At 39.2% G+C, this 18,198-nt stretch overlaps 1 protein-coding gene across 1 annotated transcript; it reads left to right on the top strand.

Annotated features, from left to right (window-relative positions):
- The first annotated feature begins 6,769 nt into the window (after nucleotides 1-6,769).
- Nucleotides 6,770-15,358, top strand: slc25a33 (solute carrier family 25 member 33). Its single transcript, XM_034696568.1, has 7 exons — nucleotides 6,770-7,029; nucleotides 9,751-9,924; nucleotides 11,330-11,407; nucleotides 12,976-13,076; nucleotides 13,226-13,292; nucleotides 14,048-14,328; nucleotides 14,423-15,358. Exons 1-7 carry the CDS (start codon nucleotides 6,989-6,991, stop codon nucleotides 14,620-14,622), a joined length of 942 nt encoding a protein of 313 aa, XP_034552459.1. The 5' UTR covers nucleotides 6,770-6,988; the 3' UTR covers nucleotides 14,623-15,358.
- Nucleotides 15,359-18,198: the final 2,840 nt, after the last annotated feature.

Consider the following 18,198-nt stretch of genomic DNA (forward strand, 5'->3'; position numbering starts at 1 on the left):
AAGTTGGTTGTTAAGCTTTAAAAAATGAGATCTGACGCCTAACACTCATGTAATAATAAAAGGTAGTCCTCAACTCTCAGTCAAATTACTGAAGCTGTAAATTATACAGGTTTGGAAGTTTGTTGTTGCCTTGTTCATCCCCTGTAATTTAAATGAGTGGGAATGTCATTCTCTTTGAGGGAAATTTTACTGCTCAATGCTTTCTCTTCTAAGTCTCTGGAGACAAAATTGAGATTCTCACTTCAGCCTCATTCAAGTTTCAAATTGTTCTCATTCCTTTCTCAATAGTTTCTCCTAAAATTCACTAGGAGAATTAGTTGAGATCATAACATGAGTCTTATTTAAGACTTAAATGAGAGATCTCATTAATGGCTAATTTTAGTTTTGGCCCTTTTGCCTTTATTTGACAGGACAGCTGAAGAGAGACAGGAAATGTGGGGAGTAGTGAGCGGGGGAAGACATGCAGGAAATGGTCAACTGGCCGGGAATCAAACCGGCGACCCCTGCAACAAGGGCTGTAGCCTTTGTATGTGGGGCGCTTAGACCGCTAGGCCATCAGCGCCCAAAATAATCCACCCCTTTAATTGTAATAATCTGGCTAAATCTGGTCAGCCCTTTTGCGGCCCATATTTTAAATAAATCGTCCGTCATGCCTGGTATGAAATCTCTCTTTTGCAATTCCTCTCAAATACACTAAATCTTTGTGAAGTTGTTTTGTTCCAAACAAACTTGTAATGGAATGACCATATTGTGAAGTCAAAGAAGAGATCATTTGACATCTAAATAGCTGATCTTGCAAGTGGTTCTAATGTTTGAATGAGAATTGTAAGTTTGTGGACAATTACATTGAAATCTTAATTTTGCAGGGCATTATAAATGTTCATGAAAAGATGGGCTCAGGCTCTTTCTTTGCTCCATCTGAGCTCAACTTGAGACACAAAAACTGAGTCTGACAAAAACAAATGGATGAGGTTAGATTGAGACAATTGAGAGAGCTCCCTGATATCTCCACCTGAGCTCAAAAAGAGTCACAAAACTTGAGAAATACCTGAGAATCATTTCAGATTCTGACCAGATTTCCTTTTGAACTGAAAGGGAGACTAAGCTGAGACTCTTTGCAACTTTTTTCTGGAGCCAAGAATGAGAAACAGGAGACATATGCTATAGTCTCATTTTGCTTTCAAACAGATCTCATTGTTGTCTAGGAGACATAAATGAAACACCTTTGAGATCTCTCTAAATTTCTTTTCCTATGGGTCTGTCTATGAAAACTTGGAGCTCCTCTCAGATACACAACCCTCAAGGTTACTACAAACAGCAGTGCAACATGCTGGAGTGATATCTCCAACAGCTCCCGGTTTGCTTTTGTGGTGGCGAGCACTCCCTTTCAGACATGCAGCTTTGTTGACATTTCTCAACTGTTAAATGGTGCCTTCTTTTCCTGACACAACACAAACAAGAAAGGCACTGACTTCATGTGGCACCTGTGGAGATTCAAACTAGTTCAAAAGATACTTCCAGTTCACAAAAAGGTAAGGCTGTTACATGTCTGTTTTCTGCTTTGCAATAAGTAAGTATGGTCTGCACTGAAATCTGCAACCTGTGTTTGCAAGTGTATCCTGTGCACTATGAATATGTTCACCCTCACAGAGTGTAGGTATGCAGATTGATGGTGCTTCAATAACCTCTCACTCATTCTAGGTTTGACGGCACAGGAAACCACGTGTAAATATGTACAATTTCTGCGTTCCAGTTAGCTACATTTGTTTCAGTGTCCTCTTAGTGTGCATGCTGACGATGTTAGGTGCTGGGATGCTTGTATATAGCACAGACCTTGTTAATCTTATTAGAAACACTTGTGTGTTTTTGATACCGTGGCAAGCCAGCATGCCTGCTGTGAAAAATGCCTATCCGTGTAGAACATCCTAGATCATCTTATGCAATAAGTGCGAGTTTTCGACCATACTCTGTTTGATTAAGTTGCTAATCAGCCATAATAATTGAAAACACCTGTGTGGATGGGCAGGGCCCTTTGGTTTCTCACGGCAAGGAATGTTTGTACGGTTCCTCCTGACAACAAGAAAACCACAGAGTTACAAAAGAGTCTTACATAACAGACAAGCATTAACCCTCCAATTATTTTTGATTCTCTGGAACAGCAATAATGGTCCTGGGCCAATTTGACCCACGGCATATTCAATTATTCAAAAGTGTCAGAACCCCAAAAATCCCAATACACCTTTTTTAATCTAATTTTTAACTACATTACTAACAATTTAAGTCAAGATTTAGTCCATTGGTGTTATTTAATTCTCACAGATCATGATTTAATGAGTGTAACTCACTCGTTTTTTTATTAAAATTCATGTTAAAACTTTTTTTAATGTACATTGGAAAGACCTAAATATAAATACAATAGTTTTACATGAGAGATTTTTGTTGATATTATTTTCCGTTTTGAAGTTTCTTTTTTATGAAGTGATGTTGATAAATTAACATGAAACCTCTTCTGTCAAATGGTGCCCAGATTTTTATGCTGCATTTAGTTGGTTTGGAAGGCATATATAACCTAAAATAGACTTTAAAAAGTGTCAATTTGACCCGCAACATAACAGGTGGGTTTAGAAAAACAAACACTTGGCAAATCTTGCACGCATTTTACTAGATTGAACATTAATCTGGATGCTAGAATTAAGCTAATGTAAACAAGAGGTCAAAAAAACACTAATTGAATCAATTAAAAGGCAAAGTGGGAATCAAAGTGGTCACATATCATCTGACTGCTGTTCCTCTGAGTGTAGTGCTGACTTGGTGCAGAAAAACTGGACATTTGATAACATTGCTGCAGTTTAGAAATGACTTTATGACCATGAAAATTGAAATCCCTCAGTGTGATAACCCACCATGAATAAATCAGCAGTCCTGATTTAGATCATTGCAGACTTTTCAAAGCACAAACTGCCTGAATTTGACTAACAGGTTGATCAATGGAGGTAACATGTTTTAAAAGTGCTTTATTAGTACTGTGGTTAATCTTTCTGTCACAAAAAGGAGGATTTTGTCAGTTTAAAGGCCCCTGTGTTTAATATAAAGCTTCTCTACCCAAGCACTTAAAAATTTAAGAGTGCATCACCTCCCTGCTGCTTATTATTGACATTGTTGTTTACATTCTTCACACTGCTTTTCATGCTCAAGCCATAATGCTACACCATACTGGAATAAGATTAACCTATTCTTTAAAACCTGCTCCTCCTCACCCCTCTCCTCCTCTTATCTCCCCCCACAGCTGAACCCTCTCTCTGACGGACCTGTGTCGACGCTCAGTGAGGGTGGCATTAGGAAGAGACCGTTTGAGTGAAATCCATAGCTCTCTCAAGAGCTATTCCCATTCACAGGGTTTGTTAAACCAACTGTAGGATTGTAATATCTGTTCTTTCACAAATAGTGCAACAGATCTAAGGACCTCACTCCCCAACAACTAACAACTCCACTGCAGATATTGCAGCAGTGCTAAATCTGGCTGTTACACAATTAAGAAAACTGAGCAGGCCCTGCATGTAATTGAGTAAAGTACACCATGTACTTGCATGTTTAGACCTGCTGAGTTTTCTAAAATAGGTAAATGTGGCTCATTTAGCTCCTGGCTGAACACAAATACCTCCACGCAGTTCAACATTCTTTTTCTTCTTCTCCTTGGTGTGTTTCTAATGTAGTATAGAGTTCTAAGTAAATGAAACAAACTGTCACCTCAAAACTTGAATACCCCAAAGAAGTGTCAATCTCACAGGCAGAGTTATGTGTCAGATGCAAAGAAAGAAAAACACACACAGGTTTACACTGAAAAACAAGGATAAAAAATGAATAAATAAAATGATAATACAAATAACATAACAAGGTCACTGCTTTAAAAACCAACAGCATTGGAATGTACATTCTATTATACCTTTATCATTGCTATTATTAATGTTATTACATTGTTGTTTTCCCCTGTCCAGTGTTGTAAGCTGCTGTAGCAAAGAATTTCCCCCAATGAGGGACCAATAAAGTATATCTTATCTTATCTTATCTTATCTTATGAGCCAAGCACTGAGAGAAACCAACACTTTCAGATAGGGTACGGGGGATTTGAGCCTCTTTGACTGATGGTTCCAAATACTGTGCCAGTTTCACTGATACAGAAACTGAAACACTTCAATCTGACTGTTTAAAAATTAACATAAGGCACAGTATTTGGTTCAGCTGCAGGATGTATTTGCACACAAACAAAGACACACAGCTAATTTATTGAAAACCAGATAACACCCCTACTAGAACTTAATTGCAGCTGCAAGCCAGATCGCTGCTAAAACAGGACAAAAAAGGGCATAAACTAAATGAAAAGTGACTGAATGTAGCTTATAGAATAGAAAGAAGGACAAAAAAACACATTCCAGGCTTTAAAAATCTAAATGTCTCCTCTCTGCAGGCAGTGCTGTAAGAAACTGTCATGTAGCTGCAAGATTCTGTCACTTGGTGTCAGCATTTCCAACTACTTCAAACTTATAATGATCATATAGTGTGATGGCTGGCTTACGGCTACAACAATCCCAATGCAACTGAAAATCAGCTGTGAAAGAGGGACTGGAATTCATAACTTTAGAAAAAAGTGCAAGTAATCAAATTAAAAGAAAGCCTTCTGAGCATTTGATCTTGTGATTTTTGTTTTCATAACATACATTATTTAAATAAGTTTAGTCTATTCTTCTCAATCACTACTGGTAGTAAAATGTACAAGCTGAATAAACATTGCAGACTCTTGGTATATGTAACTGGTTTACTGACACCACCTCGGGTGTCAGTTAAATTCAACACTTAACAGACTTGCACTTATGTTATATGTGAAATGCTACACTGCTAATAAATGACAAGCTTAAAAATCTGTTGGAACAAACTAATATCTGACCGTATGGGCAAAGAGCAGAATAAGTAGAACAGTTGTTTCTGGGATTATCACAGAATCAATGTGGCCTGTCAATACAGCACAACAACAAGGCTGTTATGAAGTGAAAGAGAACAAAAGCAAGTACAGCTGGTTTGACAAGGCTGTTTTGACACAATGGCACAGATATTATTGTACAGACATAAGGACAAACAAGGTTCTGCAGGTGATTGGGAAACTTTCTGTGCGGTCAGATATCCTCTGGGGTCCAGCAGGAGTCACGTTCCAGCTTTTATGACTCACCGGTGGACAGCAAGTACGGTAACATCGTGTGTCCTCTGCGGCTCACACATGGAGTCATATGCTGTTGCAGGCAGAAATCAGGGACTGTTCTTTTTCCTGTCTTCCTGTTGGAGACGATGAGGTTATTTGTCCCTATTTTTTTAATCTATTTCTTATCAGAGTAGGAACACCATAATGAATGGTCAACAACTTTTTTCATTGAAGGGAAAAGTATGTAAAAGCTGCTCTAACAGCAAAAACTAGCAAAATATACTAAGTTTGGGATAAGCATACTGATCAAATTGTTCCATTGTGGTCGGTGCAGGAAAACATCTTCATAGCTCTTAGTCATCAAAAGTAAATACGTCGTAGGGGTTATGAAGTTTACACATACTTCTCTCCAGCCAGACTTTGAAAAACATAAATGAACACGTGAGCGTTTTTTTTCCCTTAATTATTATGTCTATTCATTCACATTGCATGCATTATATAACTTATATTCTAATCATGAATGAACAGTGGTGGACAAAATACACATCTTCATTACTTCAATATAATATTACTACAATACAAGTTGAAGCTGCACTGTCAGATTATTACTTGAGTTAAAGTACTGAAGTACTTGCTTTTAAGAATACTTAAGTATTCAAAGTACTTCTTAAAAAATCTCAAAATGATGTGTTTTCACAATACATACTTGCAGTCAAGAATACATAGGAGTATATCATGTTACATTATGTTAATTTAGAAACCATTACTTGAAATCTCTAAAAAAAAATACCATGGAATAAAACAGGAACTAAGTTACTCCAAGCACAGACAACTTAGTTTGAAATGTTCATCTGGAATGAAACAAACGTTACGTAGCTCGACACACTTTCTCAGGATGGACAGTGAATGTTTGTATGTTTGGGCAGAGTGGGAAACAGGGAGAACATTTAAAACGTTACATATCATTCTTCATTTCAAAAACCTCTAACACGGGCTGCAGATATGACCATGGGTGCTCAGGTGGAGAATTATAGCCATCATTACCACCTCTAAATGAACTGCCTGATCTGAGTGAAATCTGCTCTGTTTTATATATAGGTACAGCTAAACCACTGAGACAAACAGAACTACACAAACACATTTTACTGTCTGAGGGATCAGATTTCAGAAAAGAGAAGGAAATTCATGAGCTGACTTCAAAGCAAAAGTAGTGAGTAACCAGAGCACTGATAGAAATGTAGTGGAGTCAAAAGTACAATAATTGTCCTCTAAATGTAGTGGAGTCAAAGTGATAAGTTTCCTCAAAAAATAATACTCAAGTAAAGTACAGATACTCAAGAAATGTACTTAAGTACAGTACTCAAGTAAATTTACTCTATTACTGTCCACCACTACGAATGAACTTATAAAAATGTTTTGTTAAAAAAAAGCTATCATTTTATAATAAAACTAGTGAAGGTCAGGAGGGGGCTCAGAAGTCCAGCGTATTGTTTTTTTGGATCACTGCTGCTGCTGGGTAAGTTATTATGCAACATCTTGAAAAAGGACACAGCACAAGGTGGCGAGCACGTGTGCCTACGTCATGGGCAACACCCCCGCCCGGCCCACTGACGTAAATGTGAGCAGATCTTCAGGTCACCCTGGAGCTCGGCCCACCACTGACAGACAAATAGAGGGACACATGAACAGTAGTACACTGGGACTACAGAAACTCAACCCAACCCTTCGTCCTCAGCACTAAACTAGGCTTTTAGAGAAAGACATCCCGATTATGGTGGCTGTTTGAGAGAGAGAAAGATGCCGCAGAAAGACACGCTGCTACATCTCTTCGCCGGGGGGTAAGTCAAATCTATGTTAACTCAAATGTAAATGAGCAGGTCCTTTAACAGTAAGATTTATGATTATTTAAACAACAAATGAAACGCCGATGTGAAGACTATAACCCTCGTTGGATCTATAACGGCCCAAAAGGCTCACATGTACAAACATGCGGGCTAGTTCGTGTTAGCACAGCATGTTCTTTTTTTATGTACAGGGTTAGATTTCACTTCCTCCTCCAGACACCAGAGCTCTGTGCCTTCTGATCTGTTAATAGTGGGGCAGTACTTGGTGAATGCGGTGACTAGAATCTTTAAGAACCTAATACAATTCAAACACACAAGTCCCAGCTCATTGAGGACAATGAAACCCTAGACAGCCTCTTTTATTTCCACTGATGTCTGTTAGCTTCCGGTAGCTAGCAGGATATCAACATTAACTCGTCGTGTTTACACTGCATAGTTTTAACATGGTGTTCTGTGAAATAAAGGTGGTTTTATGGTAACGCTGACACTGTGGTGTGTAAAAGAACACATTGAGTTTGTTAAGCTATAAAAAGAAACCCGTGTCTCTCATGTCTGGACGTGGCGCAGTCACGAGAGTCGTTAGCCTCTCGCCACAAGATGTTCCTCCGTGTTACATAATATCACTGAGCACTTGCCAGAAACCAGAACCGTCTGCTCGCTTTGCCCTCAGCTCAACACCACCCGGACACATTCTGCTGTTAATGAACACGGAATAGTAATATTCATTACTATGACACAAGCTGGACGAGCTGGATGCTCTCCAGTTTATGTTAAGGTCACATTTAAACAGAATTAGCTCTTTGGAAACGGCGCCATTTTACCCTTGAAGTGTTATGATGACTCGTGTGAAGCAAATGTCAGTCAAATATAGACCAGTGTTGTGAAAAAGTAAACTGGATGGATCAGCTGACTAAACCATGTCATTATAAGCTCAAATATGCAGTATATGCAGCGGTGGACAAAGTACACAGCTTCATTACTTAAAAGTATAGATACTCCTGGTCAAATATTACTCCAATACAAGTGAAAGTTGCTCAGTCAGATTATTACTTGAGTTAAAGTAATGGAGTACTTGCTTTTAAAAATACTTAAGTATTCAACGTACTTCTTTAAAAATCTCAAAATGTTGTATTTTAACAATACATGATGGCAGTCAATAAGACATAGGAGTAAATTCTGTTACATTCTGTTTATCTGGAAAACACAACTTGAAATCTCTAAAATATATACCATGGAATAAAAACAGGAACTAAGTTACTCCAAGCTCAGACAACTTAGTTTGAAATGTTCATCTGGAATGAATCAAATGTCATGTAGCTCGACAAGTTTTCTCAGGTTGGACAGTGAATGTTTGTATGTTTGGGCAGAGTGGAAAACAGGGAGAACATTTAAAACGATACATATCATTCTTCATTTCTAAAACCTCTAACACGGGCTGTAGATATGGACATGGGTGCTCAGGTGGAGAATTATCGCCATCATTACCACCTCTAAATGAACTGCCTGATCTGAGTGAAATTCGCTTTGTCTGCTCTACTTTCTGAGGTATCAGATTTCAGAAAAGAGAAGGAAATTCCTCATTTGACTTCAAAGAAAAAGTAGTGGGTAACTAGAGCATTAATAGAAATGTAGTGGAGTAAAAAGTACAATAATTTTCTCCTAAATGTAGTGAAGTAAAAGTCATACGCTCCCCCCAAAAGTAATACTCAATTAAAGTACAGATACTCAAAAAATGTACCTAAGTACAGAACTCAAGTAAATTTACTGTGTTTACTGTATTTTTTTTACCTCTTGAGAGCATAATTGCAAAGCAAACCAGCTGAGCTTGTATGACAGCATTGGATCCTTTCTAACCGAGGCATGTTTTGAACAACACAGGTACTCAGTTCATGTAGTGCAGAGTTATTAACATGTTTGTCATGTTGGAGGGCCCAGACTATTGCACCCATTCCCTTAGATTTCTTATCTTGTTGGTCAGTGGTCATGGCCACAGCACATTATTTACACATTGTTGCATGCGTTTGTTGGATTTGGTTATTCAATTGGGTTATGCAATGTGGGTGAACTGAATACACTGTGTAATTCCTTCCTTATACTTGAAAATGATAGCATAGGCATGGTCAGATGACTAATGATCAGTAATTGGAGAAAGGGGTCAGGGTTTAGCAATTCAGGATCTTTGCCTTCAGACACAACAGGTAAACATAACAGAGGCCGAGTTTAATCGTTTCTGTTCCTCCAAGTTTGTCACTAGTGAAGTTAATGAGAGGAGACACTTGTAGGATCTACAAGTGAGAGCTGCTAAAAACAAAATTACTTGTTTATTCTGTATTTGGAAAACTGCTGTCTAAGAACAATTGTTCCTCCGTTAAACAGAATTTTCCAAGAGCTATTAATGTCCGAGCTGTAAAACCCTGTGCACTCAGTGTGTTGGGTTAACTCAGAGTATTTCCACCACAGAGAAGGAGACTGCCTTTGACCATAATTGTTCATTGAGAGTGGCTGCCAGCTCCACAGCTGTGTTACGGGGGGAAAAAAAATTTCTGCTATGGGTGATTCTCTAGATATTAAAACCTGTTACACTGAGAAAGATAGCTATTGTACTAAAAGGATCAGATTATGCATTAATAAACGAATGGTACATTGCTGAATTTATTGCAAGACTTGAAACACCTCATAGCCCATTATCCTAATTTTGATGTTATTGATTTGCAGGTGTAGTGGTACTGTGGGGGCCATCGTGACGTGCCCTCTGGAGGTGTTGAAGACTCGGTTGCAGTCTTCTGGTCTCGCCCTCAGACCGGTCTTCCAGGTACAGCTGGGTACATTGAGCGGCACCGGGGTAATCCGACCGGGCACTGTTACACCAGGGTTGCTGCAGGTCCTACGGTAAGTTGTTGTTGTTGTTGTTGTTGTTGTGAGGCAAATAATGCTGCAGCAACTAGGACTTTTCCCCTGAGGCGTTCATGTTTTCCTACCTGCAAACAAAGGAACAAAATGTTCCTAACTAACAGCTGATGCTCTTTATGTTCCTAAAAACTAGCTTTTGAGACTGACATAATTATTAGGTTGTGTGTTTCTTGTTGCATGATGGCATGCCGCTGATTTTTTTTTCTCTGCTGACTCCTTTGTTTTTCAGCATGCCAGAGTTATGAAAGAACAAAATGTCATGATGAATAGTTCAGAATGGAGTAGTTGTGTGTTGTTCCGCACAGTTCTCAGGATTTAGTCCATGGGAACACATCAGGTAGAGCCTGTCGTTTGCTTTTTGGCTTTGCAGTCTGCAAATGAAGGCTTCTAATCCAATCCCATATAAACTGAGGACTAAGTACACAGTATCCTGTTTGTATTAAGTGTCTTTCAACAAAGCACCAAACCTGCTTTCCAGGCCTTGTGATATAATCGATTTCTCAAAATGTACTCTTATTTGTATTTTTTTGGAATTATAAGTAGCTCTGTAAGAACCCTGCTTAGATTAAAAAATGCTCAGAGTAGCTTCAGGGGGCCTAGAGGAAGGAGAGAGCACTTTAACGAGGGAGCTGCACGAGTGTTATATTACATTCAGATGACTGGGGTCTAAAACTGAGCCGGTTTGAACTCGTGTCTGCTGTCGCTGCACACTGTTTAAGCCAAAAGACATTTTCTTAAACAAATCCATATCCTTGCCATTTGAGATCCTATGCTAGCTCTCATCCACCTGAGCTGATACAAATGCATTATTTCCCTAACATATATTGGCTTGTATCATATAAAGTATTTAAATTTAACATGAATTGCAACTCTTTCTCTCACAGCATTCAAAATAAAGACCAGGCTCTTCTAGGTCGTTATTGGGTTTTAAAAGAAATCTTCAGTGAGAAGAGGTGTTAGGTATCTGTGAGAGAGCGGGAACAAGCTGAGAGATCAGGTGTGCGTTACAGAAACTGACTGACGCAAATTTCAGTTGTACCCTCCCCCCCTTTTACATGGCCCCAAGCAGACCACCCTGTCATCTGGAGAATGAAGGTCACTGCAGTCCGAAATGCTGTGTGGGTGTGGCTGAGTGACAGGCCAGGCACTGCAGGGGAGACGGTGTGACATGCAAAATCTTATGTAAAGTGTGCTCAAGTGACCCGGACTGGCTCGGCACGCAGCACTGACGTACTCAGTCCAATTTAAGACATGGGGATAAACTAACACATGCCTTCAAATTATCAGACAGTTAAGCATGTAAAAATGTATGTAAATATAAACAGTGGAATATATGTAAGGTGTATTGATGATTCATGGCTGTTTTTTTTAAATTTGATTTCAGATCAATCCTTGAAAAAGAGGGACCAAGATCACTTTTCCGTGGCCTGGGGCCTAACCTTGTTGGCGTGGCTCCTTCAAGGTACAGAGACATCCTGGTTAATGTGACATGTTTTATGTTCCTACAGCTCTTTCACACTGCAGATTGGACTGATAAAAACCTGAAACTATTGAGCAGTATTAATTAAAAATGTACCTGTCTGTTGTAATCAGGTGAGGTTAACTTGGGAATAACTGGCCTCTTTGTCTTTTAAAAAGAAAACCTAGAAAGTGAAGCACACTAGTTATATCATAGTAGAGTTTGTTTTCATGTACAGAGCACTTCATTGTTATCAACTGAGACGGAAATAGAAATGCCTCCAGGGCTTGACTGTTATCCTGAGCTTTCCTTTTATGACTCGCATCTCCCCGCCCTGGCACAGCTACAGTTTTATTTTCTTGCTTTTTAAAGAAAACATCTCATTTAACAGTGTATTATCCCACAAGCCATGGTTAACAAAAAAGGAGCTGGCTGTGGCTATGAGTACATTTCACAGGGTGGTGAAGGCATTGAATGGCTTTGTAAACAGGAAGCTTTTGTCATGGCAACAACTTCCGAGTCCTCCTCTAACCTCACAAAGATCAGCTCCCGAGAGTGTTGACTGCAGTCTCTGTCAGCATTATAAGCAAGGTTGTGTTTGTACATTTTCTCAGCTTGAGGCAAACATGAATAAGCACAAGTAAGGAAGGCTGTGTGAGTCATGGGGTTCACAGTTTAACACATGGAGCAGTAAAAAAGGCTGGATAATTATTGAGCTGATTTTAACTTGTGTGTGACGCCAAGTCATATTGAAAGTCAAGACTTCCTTGAGTACATGGTTTGAGATTTTGATTTCACCTGTGTTCTGTTTTTATTGTTATCAAAGGGTCAGTACATGGCCCTGTTTCCTGTTGATAAACTCTGAAGTTAACGCTCATATATAACAGCAATACACTGATAAAATTAAGTGTCCTGCTGCTGATTAGACTTTGAGACTGGGGAACTGAAAACAAAGTCATGGGTTACATTTACTTTGCCTTTTGGTTAATGAGTAGCTTCAGCACAATCCTTTTGCTCAGTAATCCCACTGCCCCTCCGTTCCACTGGCCAACTTGGACGGGCTCACTTCACAGCAGCTCAGGGGGCATCTGTGGTGCCCGGTGCTTATTCAGCCCTTTCTGGTGCAGTGACAGTTTGTTCCAGAAGTCAAGCAGGCAGAGAGACAGAGACAGAGACAGAGGGAGGGAGAGGGAGAGAGAGAAAGAGATGGAGAGAGAGAGGGGGAGAGAGAGAGAGAGAGGGAGAGAGAGAGAGAGAGAGAGGGAGAGAGGGAGGGATTGAGTGAGAGAGGGAGGGAGAGAGGGAGGGAGGGAGAGAGATAGAGAGAGAGAGGGGGGGGAGAGAGGGGGGAGAGAGAGGGGGAGAGAGAGAGCGGGAGAGAGAGCGGGAGAGAGAGCGGGAGAGTGAAGGCGCTTGGGAACAGACTGCTCTGGATGCACTCTGTCAAAGGCTTATATTACATAATATCACAGCTGTTTATAAAACAGCATGCACATATTGGAAATGCATTCATATTCCAGCACTGCCTGTTAATCCTTACAGCTCTAACCAGTTTGTTCTCTGTGTTTCAGGGCCATTTATTTTGCTGCATACTCGAAATCTAAAGAGACCTTCAATGGGCTGTTTGTGCCTAACAGTGGAGTGGTGCACATGTCGTCTGCTGGTGCTGCAGGTGAGCAGTCAGCATGTTAGCCTGTTACATACAACATGAAATGGGCATCACAGCTCTAAGATAATAATACAGTGTAGTTAAACAAAACAATATCTACTATTACACTGGTGTAACACTGTGTATGCTTCTTTTGTCCATGTCATTTTCAGCTTTCGTTACTAACTCTCTAATGAACCCCATCTGGATGGTCAAGACCAGGATGCAGCTGGAAAAAAAGTGTGTACACTCTTGACTTGACCTTTTTTAGCTTTAGACTGACTGAATCTAAGTTATTTTAGGGACTTAGCAGTAGGTAAGATTCTCCTAATAAATGTGCCCTTTAATAGAAGTCTTTAACAGAGGCCTCCTTCATCACACTGTCCTTGAGTTATGCAGCCTGAGCGTGTGATCTGGATCCATAAATACACAGAGCTGACGCACTGTCCTGCGTGCAGAGGAAGAGTCTATATTTACATTGCAGAGTACAGGCTGTAGTATAATGTGAGGGTCAAAGGAACACGTGTGTTTATTGTGTCATTTAAAGAGACACCTGTCCTACATTACAACATGATATCTTTGTAAATGAAAAGGAATAAAGGACAACATTAAGTCAAGGTTATAGCAGTTACTCATTCAACCCTATAAGGAAACGATGAGTTATGCAACTGTATTGGGTTAAAAGATCACCAACAGCTTAAACAATAAACAGAAAAGGAACAGGTAGTTTGTGACGTTATTGTTTAAGGAAAAAAAAACTTAATGTTCAGACAACTTCTTTCTGTCATAATATGACAAGAAATGTTTGTCAGACTTCTTTGGCTTGAACAACTTATGATTGGTTTTCAGTTTTGATAGTTCAGCGGCTGCATATTTACTGAACAAGTTTAGAAGAAAGGAGAAACATTCTCATAATAAACACTTACTGAAGTTAGTTTTTAACTTGCTTTGAGTTTTTTTTTGTACTAATGAGCCCAACCGGTTTATCTTTTCAGAGCCAGAGGAGAAAAAAAGATGAACGCATTGCAGTGCGCCCGCTATGTTTACAAAAGTGAAGGAATCCGGGGCTTCTACCGAGGTCTGACTGCATCGTATGCTGGCATCTCGGAGACCATGATCTGCTTCCTCATCTACGAGACACTGAAAAAACACATCGCTAAGAGCCAGCTAAACTCCCCGAATAGTGAAAACGAGAAAAGAGCGTCAGACTTCTTGAGACTGATGTTGGCAGCTGCATTTTCAAAGGGTTGTGCGTCCTGCATAGCCTACCCACATGGTAAATACTCACATTTGTCACCTGTGGTATGACAATTTGACATCACATAAACACATTTAATGTGAATAACATCCCCTTTTTTTTGTCTCCACAGAGGTCATTCGGACACGGCTGCGTGAGGAAGGCAGCAAGTACAAGTATTTCTTCCAAACGGGGAGGTTAATAATGGTGGAAGAAGGCTACGCAGCTTTTTATAGAGGACTCATTCCACAGCTCATTAGACAAATCCCCAACACAGCCATCGTCCTCTCCTCGTATGAACTCATTGTCCATCTGCTCGGGGACTCCAAATGAAGAAGAGCTTGAAAGTTGGGTTTTTTTTTCTGACAATGGACGCTTATAAAAAAACTCAACACACACTGAGCGAGAGACTTGAAAAATGCATCACATACATTTTTCTATGTAGTGCCACAGAGACTTATGGTGAAAGCGAAGCAGGTTGTGCTGTTATCCAAAGAGCTTAACGTATAGTTTTATCAGAGCTTATCGTTGGAAGTTGAGAATGTTCAAAGTCGAGGTACTTCAGTCAAACTCTAAACCTGTGGAAAGAGGTCATCTTCTTTGAGGACTAGTGTTAAGTTAACTAAATTATTTGATGTTTTGTTATTTTATGACTGTTTGTTTTCTTTTCTCAGTGGTAAATGTACCCACTCACATGACCGTGCAGTTTGACTCATTTACTTTATGATAGTGGGTTATTCAGATGGAGTGCTAGTTATAGTGCTGTTCCTTGCATTTTTTATGACTGCACATATCATTTTGAGATTTCTGATTCACAAATGCAATGCTCTGGTTTTAAAGTTTGAATTACAGAGAAATTTATCATATTTTTTGTTAATATATACATCAACAAATTCTGTATATATGAATACAGGCTTATCTGTATGTTTTCTTTGTGAAAAAGATAGCTAAATTTACCAGATAATGAGAACGTGGATGCTTATTTGACCAGTGGTTCAATAAAGTGCATCATGAAAAGTACCAGCTGGTTTTGGTTCCTGATGTTAATAAAGTAAGTCTGTAAAACGGATTCAAGATTCAAGATTCAAGTTTCTTTATTGTTATTATGCAGGCATAACACAATTTTGCAGACTCCAGGTTCACTAAACATAGCCCTTTACTGTCAAATCAGAACATGAGAGAGGCTCCTGTGAACAAGTTGTACAAGTTTTGTCTTCACGTGCATCTATAAAAAGTATCCCCTCCCCCCCTTTTCATTTTGATCACAGAGCAGAAGAAGATACTAACGTACATTATGAGCAAATATGAGGCTCAAATGATATAGTGCACATTTGATATACTCTGTCAGTCCGTATTCAAACATAACACCTTTGGCAGCACATACAAACTTGATTCAGGTTGACAGGTTGGTTTAAATTAGGTAAGGCCATGTAGGCAAGTTGAATCAGGAAAGCGGGTCAGTTTTCCCTCCAAAGGTTATGACTTCAGGTCTAGACTGAATGAACCATCAAAAGGAATCTGAATTTTGTTTGGTTGGAATGGAAAAAAAGTCTTACAGGCTGCTGCTCTGGTCCAGACTGAAACTGTTTTTCAGGATTTCTCTGTATTATTTTTTTCTTTTCACACTGCCCCAGCTGTGTCTGTTCTTGATGACTACTGGTCCATCATGAACAAAGATTACAGACTAATATGTTAACATATTGTTCTAGTGAAATAAAACTTGTTGAGAATATGGAAAAAAGGCAAACTAGTGACAAAGGGAAGCCTTGTCATATATTACTGGAAATAATGTGGAAAAGGCCGCAGGGTATCTATTGGATTAGTCATCTGATTGTGTGTAGAAACTTTTGAAGACAGGCATGAATCAGCATGAAAAGCCTTCCTGGTGCGGTTCGGGTTGATTCATGCACATGCTTTGTAGCGGGAAATACCAGGCTGGTGACCAGATGGTTTTCATTGGAAGGGCTTTAGCAGCAGTGTGTGCTGGAATGGTATCATGTTCTAATACATTTCCTCTGATAAAGGGTTTTCAATTTGAAATCAATTGTTATCTTAATGTTGATTTATCACCTTGTAATTCTGTTAACATCAATATAAGCAAAAATTGATCGGCAACTTAAGGCCTGCCAGACAAAGGTGGATCCAGATTTATTTGGCAAGGGCGGCCCAACTGGGGCACTGACTGACTTAAAGGTAGCATGGCGTGCGTGTGTGCGTGCGTGCGTGCACATGAATTGATAACATTTCTTTACTTTTTCCACCTCTACTTTTTTGGGTGGCACCTGTGGTGGCCATTCAGATTACAAGGTCGGTAATGCCCCCCAGATCTGCCCCTGCAGATGGGTTGTGAAAAATCTTTTCTTGGTTGACTCTTTCCATCGTAGTATTCATGTTCCAAAATCTTCAAATACATCAAGGATTGTGATGCTACAAAGTACCAGCTGGTTTTTGCACCTGATGTTAACAAAGTGAGTCTGTTACATACATCTAAAAATGTGGTTGTCCAGTTCAGTAAACACAGCCTTTTATTGTCAAATTTAGAACATGAGAGAGACTCCAGTCTTCCAAGTTTTGTCTTCCCATGTGTCTATAGAAAGTATCCCCCTCCCCAGGGACTTTTTCATTTTGATCACAGAGCAGGAGAACATACAAACCTACTAACCTGCATTATTTGCAAATATGAGGCTCAAATGATAGAGTGCGCATTTGATATTCTCCGTATTCAGGTTAGGCCATGTAGGCAAGTTGAATCAGGAAAGTGTGTCAGTTTTCCCTCCAAAGGTTATGACTTGGGTAAAGGGGTTATGTTCTAAGGTCTAGACTCTGAATGACCCACCAAAAGAAATCTGAATTCTGTTTAATAACGGATTTGGTTCGAATGGAAAATAAATCTTACAGGCTGCTGCTCTGGCCCAGAGTGAAGCTGGTTTTCAGGATTTCTCCATAATCATTTGTTTTTATTTTACACTGTCTTCACCTGTTTCTGTTCTTGATGTCTAATGGTCCATCAAGAACAAAGATTAGACACTAATATGTTGCATTTATATTGAAATAAAATGTGTTCATAATAAGGTAAACAAACAAACGAACGCTGATGGGACTAGTTTGTCCAAGTTTGACCAGTTTGGTTCATTTATCATTGTTTTTTCAATCTAATGATGATTCATTTGTGATTTTTATGATGAAATTCCCTTTTCATACTTGTGTAAATATTGTTTCTTTGCTGAGTAACAGCACATCGAACCTGAAACTGGATTTTACTCGTAGTACAAAGTCTTAATGACTCTATTAACAAATAGAGTAAATAGCAATGTTAAAACAAATCTCTCTCTATATAGGTCCTGGTTTGTAAAGAAGAAAATAGTTATTGCAATATATGGTGTCGGCACCCCATAAGTTTACAGAAGGGACATTTACAGCAAACAGGTATGCTTTAAATGTAAACATAGCATGAGTCACTGTATTGAGATAGACTTGAAAAACATGACTCTGTTGTAACTGATCTTGTTAGTATTGGTACAGGATAAATGAATGATTAGTTTAACAACTTATAAACCCTTCTTTAAAGGATGACTTAAGAGAAACAGGAACATATATACTCACTTGCTACAGATTTGCCAGTACTAATATGATTACACAATTAGATTAAGCAAATGACTTATTGCATAACACAAAAGGTCGTTTGGGTGGTGGCCAAGAGGAAATCTAGTCTATTGAAATCACAAAGGCAGTCAATGGTGGCATTGGAAGCTCGTTCAGTGACAGACTTCTTTCCCCATGGTGTCTCACAGAGAAATACTGCAGGTCTTTTCTTCCTGTTGTGATCAGACTTTATAATCAACAATAACCTCACCAAAACAGACTTGAAGTATCTCATGTTTAACTCATGGCACACAAGAATGTGTAAAA

Source organism: Notolabrus celidotus, chromosome 11 (assembly GCF_009762535.1).
Source record: "Notolabrus celidotus isolate fNotCel1 chromosome 11, fNotCel1.pri, whole genome shotgun sequence".
Classification (NCBI taxonomy): domain Eukaryota; kingdom Metazoa; phylum Chordata; class Actinopteri; order Labriformes; family Labridae; genus Notolabrus; species Notolabrus celidotus.

Bases quoted from the DNA above. Each gene is read 5' to 3' on its own strand.
- slc25a33 (XM_034696568.1), top strand. From the start codon at position 6,989: ATGCCGCAGAAAGACACGCTGCTACATCTCTTCGCCGGGGG. The intron at 7,030-9,750 runs GTAAGTCAAATC...ATTGATTTGCAG, and splicing joins CTACATCTCTTCGCCGGGGG to GTGTAGTGGTACTGTGGGGG. The intron at 13,077-13,225 runs GTGAGCAGTCAG...TGTCATTTTCAG, and splicing joins GTCGTCTGCTGGTGCTGCAG to CTTTCGTTACTAACTCTCTA.